The sequence below is a fragment of the Danio rerio genome, chromosome 8 (genome assembly GCF_052040795.2).
Source record: "Danio rerio strain M-AB ecotype USA chromosome 8, GRCz13ab, whole genome shotgun sequence".
In the NCBI taxonomy this organism is placed as follows: domain Eukaryota; kingdom Metazoa; phylum Chordata; class Actinopteri; order Cypriniformes; family Danionidae; genus Danio; species Danio rerio.
This window is the reverse complement of record NC_141028.1, coordinates 25,282,501-25,300,815: the sequence shown is the minus strand read 5'-3', so window position 1 is coordinate 25,300,815 and position 18,315 is coordinate 25,282,501. Positions and strand designations below refer to the sequence as shown.

General features: G+C 34.7%; 1 protein-coding gene across 3 annotated transcripts in view; it reads left to right on the top strand.

Moving 5' to 3' along the window:
* The window catches only part of nol4la (nucleolar protein 4-like a), an 85,791-nt gene that overhangs the window by 45,610 nt on the left and 21,866 nt on the right, over positions 1-18,315 (top strand). For all 3 annotated transcript variants that reach the window (XM_087264646.1, XM_087264645.1, XM_087264644.1), the window contains 2 exons: positions 2,492-2,603; positions 5,567-5,676. In XM_087264646.1, the coding sequence (XP_087120772.1) occupies positions 2,492-2,603; positions 5,567-5,676 (222 nt within the window). The remainder of the gene's footprint in view (positions 1-2,491; positions 2,604-5,566; positions 5,677-18,315) is intronic.

Sequence of the window (18,315 nt, the reverse complement as noted above, 5' to 3'; positions counted from 1 at the left end):
GGGACACACAAAGGGAAAGAAAGCACCCCCGATATTGAAGATGCAGAAGGGTGTTTTTTTGTGTGTGTGTGTTATGTGTGTGTGATTCAGGGGTGGCAGGGGGCTGCACAATGTCCTTGGGGCAACGTTCACCTCGTCTCCTCAGCCCGTGCCCCGGAGAGCCCTGCTGTCAGGTCTCATAGCACGAGCAGCCCACAGAGAGCAGCCCTGCCAGCCGGGGAGGAGGGGGCAGTCTGGGAGCATGGCATTCTGGGAGGTGCGGTTTTCCCCAGTTGGCCTTTTCCCTCTGTGCCGCCTGAAGGGGGGAGGGTGCTGGGCCTGCTATTCCTACTGCTCCATCACCCTCTCTGTGTGAAGGTCGCACTCAGAAAGCCTCCAGGAGAAGAAAGCTAGAGCAGAAGAGAATGGAGGGAGAGGGGATAGAGATGAGAGACACCAGAAAAGACTGGAAAAGAGAGGAAAGCAGGCATTGAGGAGGAGGAAGGAGTTGTAGAGCATTCAGTTGCACGCGCATTGTTATTAGTGTGGAAAACCTACAATGCTTCCTAAATAAGCAGCTGCCTTCTGAAGCAAAGTGGACAGCCTTTATGCTGCAGGCACTGAGTGTCTTAAAATGTATCATCAGTGGGGAGCTTAGAACGCAGGAGAGCTTCACATTGCTGGATAAATTAAAAACAATGTTTAGAGATTAGATAGATAGATAGATAGATAGATAGATAGATAGATAGATAGATAGATAGATAGATAGATAGATAGATAGATAGATAGATAGATAGATAGATGAATAGACAGACAGATAGACAGACGGATATATATACAATAGGTTGACACAGACAGACAGACAGATATACAGTAAATAGAGACACAGACGAATAGACAAAAACGAAAGAAAGAAAGAAAGAAAGAAAGAAAGAAAGAAAGAAAGAAAGAAAGAAAAAAAAAAGAAAGAAAGAAGTTGCTACCAATATCAAACACACCTGCCTGTAATTATTAAGTGCTGCTTCAGGTCCTTATTAATTGATTGAGATTTTTGATCAGGGTTGGTGCTGAACTCTGCAGGAAGGTAGGCCTCCAGGAACAGGGTTGAGCACCCTTGATTTAGAAGCTTCTGAAGTGAACCTCCACAGTGGACACTTGACTGTCCCATGAGGCCATAAGACAGCATTTGTGAATGACAGTAAAGCAACGCAACTGCTTGTAGGTCATGTCATAAGACAATGACAACATATTCATCGTAAATATAACAGAACAATTGAATTTTGCAATAAAGTTTGTGTGTAGTCAAAATGTACAGTGTTTATTGTGCTTGTGCACATTGTTATTTTTTATTGAGCAAAAAATCTTTGCGAGTTAATCCTCTGAAAAAAAGTGTGTTTTGTTAATCTTCAATCAAAGTCTGATCGTTTGCTTCTGCGTTTGGAGTTGTGGTCCTTCTACGTTAGTTTGAAGACTTAAAACAATATTCTTAACCACGCCCTCTCAACCTTATTTGCTATGAGTGAATGATGTGCATCTCCTCCCCCTACTCAATTTAAGTACATCAACATTCTGAAATAAAGCCACAGTTCTGCATTCAGAACAGAATGTTTTATTGTCAGATCCATTTTTAAAAGGCACTTGTTTCCACCTACTGGTGTAACAATGTGATAGATAGATAGATAGATAGATAGATAGATAGATAGATAGATAGATAGATAGATAGATAGATAGATAGATAGATAGATAGATAGATAGATAGATAGATAGATAGATAGATAGATAGAAAATGCAAAAATTGGATGATAAATGCAAAAAATCACAATCACATACTTGCCTAATATATAGTAGGTGTAACTTTCAAATAAAAGCTGTCTCAGTTATATTGTTGTGCCAGTAGGTGGTGACATATAAAGCATATTGACCACTAGATCAGGGGTGACCAACCCTACCTTTCTGCACATTTCAATTCTAAATAATATTTATTTGAAGGTTAAGGGTGATAAAATCTATGTTGATAGCTATCTTAGACATCAGTGTAATATCATCTTTTATCACAGCATTGAAAATAATATTAAAAATGACATGTTGTGAAATAATGTCCGATGCAACACGATATATAGTCTATTCAGTAAGAAACTTAATAGCAGTTTGCAGCATACAATATTAGGATGCAAAGCATGTTTAAAAAAGTGTTTATTAAAATTTTTGTCCCATACTGAGTTCATTCAATCAATGGCACTAACACCCAAGGCTTAGGAATGTACAGTGTAAAACCTCCATATACAACAACAAATATGACCCGATTTGAATGTTCCAGTGAAATTGTACATGTGAAACATAGCTGGATTGCTGTCATTCAGGAATAAGATCATGTGGGTGTTTGAATCGAGCTCCAGAACAAAGTAAACTATTTTTGTTGGTACTCTCGCTCCCATGTTTCTCCTTTTCTGTTAGTTTAATCTCTTCCAAAATGTTTGCTGACTCTGTTCCACTCTCTCTTTTTGCTTGTCAGATTGCTGAAACCTACGCATTTCTTCCACGTGAGGCGGTGACCCGTTTCTTGATGAGCTGTGGAGAATGCCAGAAAAGGATGCACATCAACCCCAGCACAGCAGAGTTCAAAGGTCAGCCGACTGCCACTGCTCTTTACCCTCTGATTTTGCCATTTTTAACAATTTTAAATCACACATGAGTATGCACGGCTGAGGAAACAGCTTGTTTTGGTTCATTTTATCACTAATTGAAGTTTTGGGAGTGAGTCGCCCTTTAGCGGTAATTAGGAAGACAAGATTTCCAAAATCGTCATTAAAGTCACACTCTCGTACTCAAAATTCTGCGCTTCTACGGGCCACTTGTAATTAATGCACGGATAATCCGACCCACACACTTCCCTCAGTAAACATCAGATTAAGGAAAATGCAGGCAATCCTTCAAGACATGACAAATCAGATGCTCATGTGATGACCTTCAAATATGCCTTTCTGTCTGGATGTTTGCATCCTAATTCGGAGACAGTAGCGCTGTTACAATCGAGGCTTCATTATTAGCGTAGTGTTTTATGACTTGTTAAATCAGCAAACGATTCCTTGAACATGAATCAGAAGGGATTTGTAGAGATTTGGTCATTTTGCCACAGCTGTGATATTGTAGTCTTTATGGTTTTAGTCATCTTTCTGCGCAGACGTGACGTCTGTCTGCCATTAGTCATAGACTGATGTGACTAATTCGCACTGCCACAGATAAGCTCGATTTCTGTAGAACTAAAATAATAATATTAAAAAAAACATGATTCATAAATGTGCAAGTTAACCAACATGCACTGAAGAGTTTGTGTATTTGCATACACCAGTTCACAGCCTAATTTGTATTCATAAAATATGTGTGCGCATTTGTGGAGAGTGGATGTTAAACAAAGTTTGAATGGTGAATGAGCTGATCAGCTGGTGCCTGCAGGGGTTCTGAAGGGTAGTGTGTTTTCTTTGCTCTCTAAAGCACTTTATAGAGTGAAGATTTGCTTTTGAAATGTTCACACTGTATAGCATCTGGGAACCCTGTAGAGTATGAAGATCTGTGTCCAAACAAAAGCTTGTCTGCATTTATTGGGTTTGATTTTAACAAAGACCCGAGGGAGTTTCGGCAGGGTTTGTTAGAGCACTGTCTCAAGAGCGCCTTCTAGAGGATTAAATGGAATCATGCACACTTTTAAGCAGAACAATACTGGCCTTCAAAATCAGTTCTAGCTAGATATACAGTTGAAGTCAGAGTTATTAGCCACCCTGTTTATTCCCCCCACCCCCTACCTAATTTCTGTTTAATGGAGAGAATATTTTTTTTGACAAATTAAAAACATAATAGCTTTAATAACTCATTTCAAATAACTAATTTATTTTATATTTGCCATGATGACAGTAAACAATATTTTACTAGATATTTTTTAAGACACTAGTAATTAGGTTAAAGGGAATTTAAAGGCTTAACTAGGTCATTTAAGTTAACTAGGCAGGTTAGGGTAATTAGGCAAATCATTGTATATTGATGTTTTGTTCTGCAGATAATCATAAAATAATATTGCTTAAAGGGCTAATAATTTTTACCCTAAAATGGTTTTTAAAATAATAAAAAGCTTTTATTGTTGCCGAAAAAAACAAATAAGACTTTCTCCAGAAGAAAAATATTATTTGAAATAATGTGAAAAAATGCTTTGCTCTGTAAAACATCATTTGGGAAATATTTAAAAAAGAAAAAAAATTCAAAGGAAGGGCTAATAATTCTGACTTCATCTATATATAAATTGAGCCTTTTAAAACACAAAACTAATTTTGTATATATCGTTTTAATTAGATTCGGAATCTGTGTTTATAGGATTTTTATTAGTTATTGTTTTTAAAAGGCTATATGTTTATACACAAGATATATAATAGTTTTCTAGTTTTTCTATTTTGAATTTTATTCATTTTTAAATGATTATTATATTATAGGAATTATTATATGCATTGTGTATTTAGCAACTATTTTAAATTTGTTAAACTTTTGTGTTAAAATAAATTTTTCACAGTTAAGGCTTATTACTAAAGTATTAGTAATACGTACTTATTACTTGGGCTACACAGTATATGTGGACATTGTTTTGCCATTTCTGCTGAGAATTTTAAAAAAGATTTGTGGATTTAAGCAGAATTATTTTGGAAGTATTATAACTAAAAACTTTAACTTTTATTTAATGTTTACAATGCAAATCCAGTTAGATCCACTTATTTGGTAAACAAAGCAAGTCTCACATAACATATCTACTTAACGACAGAAAAAAATACTCAATAATGTTACTGAAATTAATAAAAATAACTGAATAAATATCAATTTACACACATTTACAGAATTAAATAAATAGAGTCAATGATGGGCTAAAAATCTGCTGATTTCTGCACAGACAACTTCTGTGTACGCCTACTTATTACAGGATTATTATTTTGTTTTATTATTATATATATATATATATATATATATATATATATATATATATATATATATATATATATATATATATATATATATAAAATAAACTTTAGATTTTAAAAATGATCCTATTTCAAAAATTACACCTCACAATAAGTTCTATTTCTCAAGTTCACTGAAAAAAAAGATGCCTGCAAACGTGTTGCAAACTATTTATATGTGTTCAATTTTAACAAACAAATTAAATGTATTAATGTTCAACTTAATTTGTTTGTTTAAATGTAGCACAAATAAATTGTTTACAACTAAATAACCTAAAAGAATTTGGTAAATTCAAGGAATCATCTTTGAATAATTTTTTTCAGTGTTGAGTTAATGCATATGTTAACTATGAGGAATATGTTTTCACAGCATTAATTAATCTGGAAAAAAAAAATCTAAACAATTGTTTTTTGATTATCAATTTAATTGTGCATGTACTAAATTCAAAACTTTTTTTAAACTTTGAAACATTAGAAGTTTTGTTCGTGGTTAAGTCACATAAACTAATGTAGTTGACTCACGTTAACAAGTAAAACCTTATTGTTATCTTAAACCTCAATGTGTGCCTTTTTTTGTTGATTTTCACCCACAGAGAATGACCGGCCCACATCTCTGGTGCCAGACCTCATCGATTACAACATGCCTCTCACTGCCACCTATCTGAAACAGATGAAACTACAATGCATGAACACCAATGAGCAGGTAGGAAACAAGTCCCGGCTGGGTCAGTTGGCATTTCTGTGTGGAGTTTGCATGTTCTCTCCGTGTTCGGGTAGGTTTCCTCCGAGTGTTCCGGTTTCCCCCACAGTACAAACACATGCGCCATAGGTGAATTGAATAAGCTAAATTGGCCGTTGTGTATGGGTGTTTCCCAATACTGGGTTGCAGCTTGAAGGGCATCCGCTGTGTAAAACATATGCTGGATAAGTTGGCGGTTTATTCCGCTGTGGCGACCCCTAATAAATAAAGGGACTAAGCTGAATGAAAATGAATAAATGAATGAATATGTCAACGTTTTCAAATATAGTCAGTGCATATATTGATTGATTTATTGAGTTGACGTGTTGTTTTCAGTATGTTTTTGCTGACTACCACTAAACATGCATTCAAAGTCCTTTAAAGTGCCTTGAAACAGGCAGTTTTCTTCAATGAGTGACGTCAGTTTAATTGAAACATAAAGATGGCAGGATATGGAGTAGCCCATCCCTTTTTAAAATATAGCCAATAAGGTTTTGTTTATCTCTCAGCTAATGTCAGCCAGGGTCTCACCAGTGACTCATAATAGACTCAGTCTATAATAGCAATCCTGAGTCTGTCTAAATCTTTCTCCCCTTTATAATACAGCATTCAGGGAAGAAAATAAATGAGGCTAATATGTTTTGTGCTCTGCACTGACTCACACTAAAAATATTCTAATCAGATTTCTGAGATGCACTTAGATACTTTTTCTAGTTCAGTAGTCAAAAAAAAAAAAAAACTTTGAATTCTCAATGATGATTAAAAAGTAAAAAAAAAAGAGTTTATTTCTATTTTCTATTAAACAACTCCCACAAAAGCAAATGATCTGCTCTTTGCTGTCTTGTCCAAGAATGTGGTTTGTCTGATTTATATATATATATAATATATATAAATATAAAATGTATATAAATAAAATATATATAAAATATAAATGTGCACAGTAAATTTGGTTAAGAAGCTTGAGTTGGGATGCAGATGTACATTTATTTTCTGTTATAAAACAGTACCTATATCTGTAAGTTTCTGTGAAATTCATAGCAACCTTATCTTTCTACATATCATGATTTGTAGATCATGAACACAGTTTCAGCACCTCACTATCATGGTAAAAAGTATCTTAACTTTGTGGTTTCTAGAATATTTGCTGTGAGAAGCAGTAACAGACATTTAGTGTAAGTTCAAATGCACACCAAAACACTTGATATATTTTAAATAAAATAAAAAAATACTAGAGATACTCCTATTTGAAAATCTATAATCTAAAACTGATTATAAGAAAAATAATGACGTGAAAAAAAGTTTTGCAAATTTAGTTCATAGAATCACATATTACTAATAAAAAAAATTGGGGTGTTTTTGGCACAGTGGGTCGCAAAGTTGCCTCACAGCAAGAAAGTGGCTGGTTCGAGCCTCGGCTGGGTCAGTTGGCATTTCTGTGGTGTTTGCTTGTTTTCCCCATGTTTGCGTGGGTTTCCTCCAAAGACATGCGCTATAGGTGTATTGGGTAAGCTAGATTGTCTGTAGTGAATTTGTGTGAATAAGAGTGTATGGGTGTTTCCCAGTGATGGGTTGCAACTGGAAGGGCACCTGCTGCGTAAAACATATGCTGGATAAGTAGGAGGTGTTTTATTCCACTGTGGCGACTCCAGATTAAGAAGGGACTAGGCCAAAAAGAAAATGAGTGAATGAATGAATGAATAATAAAAAAAAAAAAGTTTTGATATTCACAAAATTTCAGTGGACATTTACAAAAAATCTTCATAGAATATGATTTTACTTAATATTCAATTGATTTTTGGCATTAAAAAAAAAAAAAAAAAAAAAAATATATATATATATATATATATAATCTATAATTTTGACTTTTTTTTTGTGGTTTAGGGTCACTTTTTCTTTACACTTTTAAAATACTTTCAAGTACATTCAAGAGTTCACACTTAGATACTGCTTGACGCTATCAGCAGGTTTGACATGCTGTCCTGGGAGAAAACCCTGATCTTGGAGATAATTGAACCCAGGGTTCCCGCCTGGTCAATTAGCATGTAAGGGGGTCCGAGATCAGGTAGGTCTTGGGAGCTCCCCTTGGTAAAGGAAGAAAAGGAAGAGATAGGGTGAGAGGGGGGATTCTCCCAAATGAAGATAATGCAGTTGGGTAATATCGCTCTAATTATTGAAGTCTTGGATCAATCTGATTGGATTATCGCTCATTATGGGAGACCAACCGCCATCAGTCATATTACGTGCTCCTCTCGAAATTAATTTATAAAACTTAACTTAATAATTTAACAAAATTCTATATAAATATTCTATCATTACAGTCAATGCTACTACAATAAAAGCATGGTAAATGTTGGTGATTTACAGAATGGAACTCTTTCTAACTAGTGTATTGTTGCACAGGTGTTTCCATATCAGGTGTAGAGAATGATTCAGCTCTGCTTAACTAGTTGAAAAAGCACACCTATAGTGATTTACACTGGAGAATTCAATGGTGATCATTTTGCACTGTGCGCTGCTTCCCCCTAAAATCACTCTTCTGCACTATTTCACATGCAGTATTTATGGAAACATTTTTGTACATCCTTGGTTGTGTATGTGTAGTCAACTCTTTATAGTATTTATATAGGCAGATAACTGGATATAACTGTTTTTATGTTTAACTAGTATGTATGACCGTGGTCTATCGAGACATGGCATTACGTGCCACTATCCGTCCACACATGCAGCAGCATGACAATAAAACTTGACTTGATCTGACAGCACTATGTAGTTTCTCGACATCATGACTGGTCAGTGTAGTAAAAACATCTGCTTTAGCTCACACTGCACTCTATTCCTTTTGGCCTGAGCTGATCAATGGTCCATGCAATCATCTGTTTCAAACCAAAAGTGCTATTTTGTTTTGCTTTTGGTGCATTTGGCATTAAATACCTTATTATCATGCACAATGCAATGCTAATGATGTTCAGTTTGGTAGATTGGAGTGGCACCAGTGTGACCTCTAACAAATTTTTGTGTCACAAAGGTTGCAGTAATATCCATTTAGTGCCAATCTGGAGCCCTGGCAGGCAACTTTCAATCACACTTTTATTATTTCTCTGTTTTTTATATTGCCTTTATGTCTTGACATTGTAAGCACATGATTTAAAAAAAATAATTCTATCTTAAAATATTAGTGGAGCATATTTTATATCTTTATTCAACCTCAAAGCATATATCAGCTTTCGCACCTCTGAGACCCAAGTTTGGAAACTCCTGGCCTATATAGTGCACTATGAGTCATTTACCTTATAGAAAATTTAATATCTTCTAATCATTATTACAACTAATTATTATTACTATTGTAAACCACCTGTACATATATTCATATATTGTAACATATACACTTGTAATCATGCGTATGTATCTGCACACTACTGATTATTAATAGCAACCTGCACATATATTCATATATTGTAAATCTGTTAGTAGCTAATCCAACCTGTATATAATGTTGATAGTACATCCATCTGTAAATATCACTATAGTTTTTCTATAACTGCACTTTATAACTTGTACCTGTATCCTGCACTTTCTGCTATTGCACTGCTGGTTAGACCCAAACTGCATTTCTTTGCCTTGTACTTGTACATGTGTAATGACAATAAAGTTGAATCTAATCTAATCTAAAAAAACTAATAAACATGGAGGTGTTCAGAACATGCTGCTGTATATTTTTCATTTGCAAGTGTTTATTCAAGCCCTCTGTATAAATGTTTGACTATGCATGAATAAGGGTCTTTTCTTGTAGGGGGCGGGCTGATAAAAAATACCCAGAGTGCATTTAATTGATCAGAAGATCTGATAAGAATCTGAAGTGCTTCACAATCGTTGATTCATATGGACCCTTTTCACAAGATTATGATGTGTTTATGATGTCATCAGCATCCTAAATCCTTTATTTTTTTAATAAATCCATATAAATGTTCATACGTTTAAAAGATTTTTTTAAACGTATGAACATTTATATGGATTTATTTATGTTTTACATCATCTTTGCATTAAAAAAAAAAATAGAAAAATTACCGCTTGTACGAGGCATTTGAAATGTAGCATCTATGCGCAATAAATTTGACGTTGTTCTCTTTTTTAGGTTGCCATTATCACAATCCAGGCTCATTCTGATTACATACCCCTATATACATTTCTGGAGAGCGCCAAATACATCCCAGGTGCTACATTTTTTTTGTATTGTCCCATTTACTGCGCTCTAAGTTTGCCCAACTACAATGACTTCCACTACTCAGAAGACCAGAAATGTGAAAAGGGTCCATTGGCCGAAGTAAGAAATGCAGGTTTTTGAATGCTTATATCCTCTAAAAGCGACTTTTGTCATTATTTTGGAGAATATCGATAACCTAAAGACTAACATATTGATACTCGTGACCTTTCAGCTTTCGTTTTGATTTCCGGGGGACCTTAAGGCTAGCATGTAGTTTCATGATGCTAAAAATGCCTCAGTATCTGGGCAAAGAAATGAATGTAAAAGTCACTCAGCTCAAAGGAACTGCGACAAGGCCTCATGGTGCAATGTGTGGTTGTCAAGGTAAACTCTTATAGACATGGTTGCCTCAGCAACAGTATATATGTGGATGCCTGGAATAGCAGGAGCTGGATGTGTCTGTGGGTCACTGTGCTGTATAAATGGGGTGATGATAAACACACAACCCCCATCCTTGAAGAAGACAGTTCCTTATAGCTCTCGACTAAAACTCTACATGAATACATGAAGTATGTAAAGCATGTATTTATAGAAGGCGCTTATAAAGGAAAGCTGAAGGTGCACCAGGATACATTATCGCTGGGTCAAACGCATCTGCAGCTCACATAAAAGCTATTAAGGGTTTTCTACAGGATTGCTGTTACTCTTGCTGGCATATCAGAAAAAAGTATGTAGTGTAAATGCCGGTGTAGTTAGAAAATCTTTGTAAGATTATAAGCAAAGCATGAAACATGCAGACGAAATTCTAGGGCATTTTATAACAGCATACCTGTTACATTTATTATTATCCAGGTCAGACACATTCACCAAGCTGAAACGGGAAACATTCTAAATAGGCTTGAATTAAATTCTAAAGGCATTATTTTTTTTTGTCTGTATATTTTGTAATAGTCCAAGTGTCCTTCTCAGGGACATAATGTGACATCAGGGACTTACACTGTAATATATTTAATTTAATGTTATTTTGTTTTTATTACTTAGTTTAAAACTTATTGCAAAAAAAAATTTTAACAGTAAAGATTTTTTTTTCATTTTAAATTATTATGTAATTTGAATTTTTATTTATTTATTTTTTCCTCTCAGAGGATATGTTTGGTTTTGATTTTATACATTTTATTTATTTTCTTTTGAGTGGATAATGGGAAAATAAGAAAACTAAGACAGTCTTTAATTGTTCCTAGAGTACTTTGTATTGTTTACTACTATGTACGATCCTGTTAAACAGTAGAATTAACTTTAAAGGCATTTGTAGCATTATAGTCTTCATTTCTTCTTTTGAATTTTGTGCATGAAATGATCCAGAAAAAAGTGTATCATAGTATCTTAAAATTTAACTGTTTTAGTAGAAATATCATTATAGTTGTCATTATACCCAATAGAGAATCTTTTTAGGGTTAAGCTAAGCTTACTTGAAACACACTTGAAATTCTTAAGATCATTTTGTTAGCATATATCTAAGCAGTTTTTATTTATTTTCTAAATTCAGAAAGGAATTACTTTCATTAGATCTGAGAACTGAATTACTCTCATCAGAACTGTTTTTGGACAGTCAGAGCAGCAGAAAGATGGAATAAAATACCAGTGCATATCAGAGAGAGAGTACCACTTTTAATATTAATGTCCTTAAAGATTGGCTAAAAGAAAATCAAATATGCAACCACTGATTTGAATTAATTTAATTGACGATGGTGTATTTTATGTATGGTGTTGTAAGTGTATATTGATTTTTTTTTTTTTTCATTTTGTTAAGCTTGTTACAACTACCCACTCTAGGACTACAGATGTAAATTAGCTTCATATCTAACTCTGGCACTCTGTATGTCATGCTGTACATATATATGCTGTCTATATATATATATATATATATATATATATATATATATATATATATATATATATATATATATATATATATATATATATATATATATATATAGTCATGAGTTATGAATTCGTTATTATTATTATTTATTTATTTATTTATTTTGCTCATTTTATTCTTTTTTTTTATCCTGTTAGACATTTACATTTTTTTATTTTAAGAACATGTTAAACTTTTAACGTGGTTGAATAGGCACACATGTACAGTATCAGTAGGAATGTGGGAAGGTTGGTATATGCTGACAAATATTCTGCAGGTAGGGGGCGCTACTACACCAATCTCTTTTAATTGAATGGGGGAAAAGTCTGTGCAGTTTGTTTCACTAAGTTGAGGGAATTGTTGGTCACAAAAAGCAAAAAAATAAAACCCCCGATACATTTTTGGTACTAAGACGGAGTATAGCACCCATTTTCAAAACCTAAAAGTATTAGACCTATTTGGAGAATACACTTATTATATTTCTTCACACTATAATACAATGTAATACAAAAATATGCAGTGGCATAATTTCTGTGCATGCCACATGTTCTCAACCAATCAGGTTGCTACTGCTTACTTAATGTATATCTGTGATCAAGATTCCTATCAACCAATCAGATTTTAGAGATAATATTAGGATTAATGCTGGGGTAGGGGCTCAAACAATGACAAATCAACAGATCATTTCTCTCAGATTAAAAGGTTAGGTGACGGTTTAAGTGCTTTTACCTTCAGAGAGCACAACATCAGCTGTCTGTTCTTCAGTGACTGCCGTTTGCTACTTCTTTATCTGGCATGTTCACTTTTAATTGGCTGGATTTATGCAACTTCTGGAGGTGGGGGGCATAGGAATATTATTAATTTTGTTATTAGTGCATCAGCAAACAAAAGTATCCGACTGATATGAACACTGCTGAGGATAAAATAATCACTGGATTTGACAGAATTTGCAAGGTTAGTGAGATTAGACTTTCTAAATATATTTTTGAGTTTGCATGTTCTCCCCATGTTTGCATGTGTTTCGCACAGGTGCTCCGGTTTCCACCACAGTTCAGACATGCGCTATAGGTGAATTGAATAAGCTAAATTGGCCATATTTTATGGGTGTTTATGGATGTTTCCCAGTACTGGGTTGTGACTAGAAGGTCCTCCACTGCATAAAACATATACCGCAATAGTTGACGGTTCATTCTGCTGTGGCGACCTATGAAATAGAGACTAAGTGGAAAGAAAATGAATAAATAAATGTAAAATAACTTTTCTATTTTTTTTATTTCAAAAGGCTACATGATCAGTATACTTTACCACAGTCTTCAGTGTCACATGATTCTTCAGAAATCATTCTGTTAGTCTATTTGTGTTATAGCTCAAAGTTACCTTTCATTGACTATTTACTGTGTCAACGCTAAATAAATGCATTAAAAACATAAAATAAAAAAGTTTTGTAATTGACATAAATAATATCAGATTTAAACATTTTTTGCACTTTCATGATATGAAATTTTCTCCAACACCCTTATATTTTTGTCTTTATTGTCTCATACCTGCATCTTTATACCTGAATCTAGATTGGTTTTGAATCTACATTGGCTTCTGGATTTTTATCTCTTTCTCATCGCATGTGTTACTGATGCTCGACTTGGTACCTAATGGAGTCAACATCACACACATCAGCCTCCTAAACAAACCTCAGAGGGACTCAATTTCTCACAAGACTGACTCTATGAATCACATGTATCTATCTGTACTGTGTGCACGCGCGTGTGTATGTGTTTGCACATGCATTCATATTCCTTGTTCAAAGCTTAACAGGACAGTGTGAAATCATTTTCACGAATGAACACCTGTCACGATCTCAATCTGTCCTTCAGATAAATGTTAGGATCATGACCATTTTTTTGGACCAAATTATAATTTATAGATAGATAGATAGATAGATAGATAGCATATTTAATCTTTAGGTTTTATGTTAGCATGTTTATTGTGTCTTGTTGTATTTTACCAAGTTACTAGCATGTTTTAGGAGGCTGCTAGATACTTTAGCTGTTTTATTAAAGTGCTATCGTACTTAACATGTTGCTAGTAGCCTTGTTCTGTTGTGTTTTACCAAGTTACTAGCATGTTTTAAGATGTTGCTAGCTTGATTAGCTGTTTTATCAAAATGCTATCATGCTTAACATGTTGCTAGTAGCCTATTCTTGATGTGTTTTATCAAGTTACAAGCATGTTTTAAGATCTTGCTAGCTTGTAGCTGTTTTTTTTTATTTATCAAAATGCTATCATGGTTACCATGTTGCTAGTGGCCTATTCTTGTTGTGTTTTATCAAGTTACTAGCATGTTTTAAGATGCTGCTAGCTAGTTTAGCTGTTTTTTTAAATGCTATCATGCTTAACATGTTGCTATCCGCTTGTTAAGTGGTGACGTGTTTGTGACGTATGTAATACTGTTTCTGGGTCCAAGCCGCCATTCATTTGAGTGGAGAAATCATTTGACCACGTTTTATTCCTATCACACATTAAAGTTAATTTTATATAAAATCAAAGTGTACACAACAATCTCTGGGCTTGCTGCATAACAAATACCAAAACTTTAACTATTTATAAAAAAAGTTCATCACTTTCTGGCCATTGGATATTAGGCATGGGCATATATACTGCGATTGTGATTTTCGAAAGCCTTAAATCACTTTGTAAATGTTTATTATTACCATTTCATGAGTCTCCCCATTCAGTTGAATAGAGCGATTAGACCCAGAAGCAGCTTCGCGTGACGTCACACTTAACAAGCGGATTAGCCTTATCTTGTTATGTTTTACCAAGTTACTAGCATGTTTTAAGATCTTGCTAGCTTGCAGCTGTTTTTTATCAAAATGGTATCATGCTTAACATGTTGCTAGTAAGCTATTCTTGTTGTTTTTTACCAGGTTACTAGCATGTTAATGTTTTTAGTTTTCATAGTTTGTTCCTATCGAGTTTAATATATTTTTCAGAGCTGCTAGTTTCTAGCATGTTCTTAGCATGTTTTAGCATGATGCCAGCCCAGCATATTTTGGTTAGATTTTAACAATAATGTAAAAAATAATTATAGTAAAAAATGGTAAACAAACAGTTTGCTAGATTAACAATGGTACAGTGGAAATGTCATGACATAGCTGTTTCAAAACAATAACTTTTTCTAGCTCAAACTTATCCAGTGCTTGATGAGTTTGCTACATCTGTTAATTTCTGAGCTTGAGGTCACCTGTGGGGTCCCAGCATGTTTGTCTCGACCTCCTTCCTGTTAACAGTCCACTGCTGAACAGGCAAAGTGGTCCTGTGAGTGTTTTTAATGGAAAGGCAATTCACAGTGACAGTTTGGGGCTGAAATCAGAGTGACTTTTCCTGCTCTCTCTCTCTCACACTCACACACACACACACACACACACACACACAGATACACATACACATCTACACACCTGCATTTCTCACCTCCACTCGAGCACCGCTGATGATTACATTCTTTCAGTCAGCTCTACTCTTCAGTTTTCCATGGTAACAATAAACACGAATAAGGGACACACAGTGAAGTGTAGAAGCCGGATTTGTTTTGTTTGTTTGTTTGCTTTTGTGTGTGCGTGGGATGAGAAAGACTCGTGCTAATTATATACTGAATAAGTTGAGCTTATTAGTTAGGCGAGTATGCTTTTAATTGTCAGGGCATTAATAAATAAGCTTTGTTTGAGCGTAATGCTGAGAGTGAAGTCGTTTGGTAGTCTTTGAGGATGAATTCAGTTCCGCTGTATTTGTCTGCTAATGTCTTGCATTGCCAGTGTCTGGGTCCAAACACATACAATTCCATAAGCCAACAATAAATGCTATTATTATAAGCTGAGTGTGTGCTGTATTGAAAATCATGATCATAGTGTTTATACCTAAGCCTAATATGACATCATAGATACATACAATAGACATCGCATATGGACTCTGAGCATACATCAATGCCGCCGCCATGTTTGTACAGTGCTCCCAGGACAAGTCATTAATCTGCACTCAGTCAAGACCAAAGCCAATGTAAAGATGCTGGACATTAGCACTGCTTTCAAGTGTAGTAATGAGCAAACTAAGAAAACAAAGCATAAAGACAGAACATTTCATAGGTAAGATTTAGTTTTTTACGATTTTATATGTTACTATATGTTTTATATGTTTATATGAACTTTTGCGCTCAACAAGTAACGTTATTGATGATAATACAGTCAATTACTGCATTGACCATAAGTCAAAGTAGCTTCTGCTAGGCTGATGCTAGTTTTGTTGAATAAAATCAGCACACAATGTAAATGAAATATGACAACATGCTGCGGTGCCAGAAACTTGTATTATTGTCAGCTAAGTAAAGTAACAGCTAGTTTTTGAAGTAACTTATAAGAGTGCCTGATAACATAACAGTGCCTGCGCATCAATGTGTATACTTTCCACCCTAAATTATTGAATATTACAAATGTTATATACCATTTGGATGATTAGAAATGTGGATTTGCAAATTAAGATGCAGGGATATCAATGGTTCACACAAATCGTTCTTACAGGAGATTTATTCACAAACTTGGTCCCACCTTCGTTTCAAGGAAGCGCTGCGAAGTACCAAAATGGCGGCTCTATTGACACATTCCTTCCAATAGACAACTAGAGCGTAGGCGACATCTATTGTAAATATCTATGATTTGAGATGAACAGACAGCGATAAAATTAGTCTTTTATAAAACAATCAAATATTGGTGTATGGGATGCATCAAGTCTAAAGATTGTAGTGGTCGCCAGGATTTTGTAAAATAGTTGTTGTAAAAAAGTGTGACATGATCATACAAGGAAACGTAACTATTTTACATATGGTCAGAAAAGTGGCTGATTTGTACACTAAAAATTCAGTAAAAAAAAAAAAAAAAACATAATCCTTATTACTTTTTGCTTTATTTTGTTCACTCGACTTTTAAAAACATGAGCTGCACTGACCTAAAATTTTTTGTCAGTAATACAAAAAACATTTAGTTGGGTTAACAAAAGATTAACATTAATTTTCTGGAGAAACGGAGATGAGTGTTAACAAAACCCTTAGTAGAAACAGAGTTTGAAACCAGACAGGAGGCGAAAAAAACATCAACGGTAAACGAGACAAGGATCAAAACATGGCTGGACAAACAGGGAAAAATGCTTTGTAATGTTTGTTTGTTTTTGTAATGCATGTGTGTTTGTTCTGATCATGTATTATTTCTTAGTAGCAGTTTCCAAAGAAGTTTTTATGTTCACTCAATTTCAGACATTTTAGGTCAGTGTGACTGATGTTTTCAAAAGTTGAGTACATGTCGGCACATGGCACTCTGGTGTTCACAGCAATCCGGGATTCCTCTCCCCACGCTTTCCTGCCTCTCTACTGTCCTATCAATTAAAGGTGAGAAAAAAAGAAAGATGTTGAGTTGGCAAAACTTAAAAAGTTTTGTTACAGAGTAGTTCACCTCTCCAGAAAACTAATAACCTTATGTTAACCCACCTAATGTTTTTTGTATTACCGACAAATAATTTTAGGTCAGTGCAGCGGATGTTTTTAAAAGTTGAGAGAACAAGAAAAAGCAAAAGGAAAGGAGGATTGTTTTTGTTGTTGTTGTTGTTGTTGTACTGACTTTTTTTTTTTTTACAGTGTACAGTATGAATTCTCACGATTTCATTCATTTGAAAATGTAGGAAAAGGAGCCATGCCTTAAACCCCACCCCTAAGGGTTGAGCAAATCTTACTAAAATGTAATGAATATGAATTAGCAACTAAATAAAAAAGTAGCAAATTGCTGTGAGATTGCGTTGAGCGTGACTAAACAATCATAAAAGTCATAAATGCTTTTTGAAAGTTATTTCAGTTCAGATGAGTAGGCTTGGACTCCAAAACAGTATTCCATATATCACGACTTTGCAAGCGGATTGTCAGGCTATAAACAAACAAAGATTAAATGTATTTTGGTGGTCTTTGAGATTAATTGAGTTGTGCCTTCATCAGTGTATTTTTGCAGAGGGGGAGGACCGAACAGTGAAATGAGGGTTTGTTTGTGACAAAAATGAGGAAGTGGGGGTGGTGGTTAGTCTCTAACAACAGCGGCTACAAGATTAGCAGTGGCATTGTGATGGCTTCGTCTGAGCAGATGGGTGGCATGGGGCATGTTATGAGTTCTCCTGGAGCGTTTGGGGAGGGAATGACACCAACTTCACTAGCAGCTCTTGAACCTGCTATAAATCACAATGAACTTTCTTGCAGTTTTATTGTCATGACAACGATGGAAGTAGAGAGGTGTGTTCACGCCTATAGCGTAGGTGAAGGCAAGGGTCATGACGTTTATCACTGTGCCTTCAGACTGCAACACAGAATTGCTCTTAATCTTGCACACTGAGACACACACACAACACTTATGTAAGAACAGTTAGATCATGGAAATACTTTTGGGATACATAAATATTT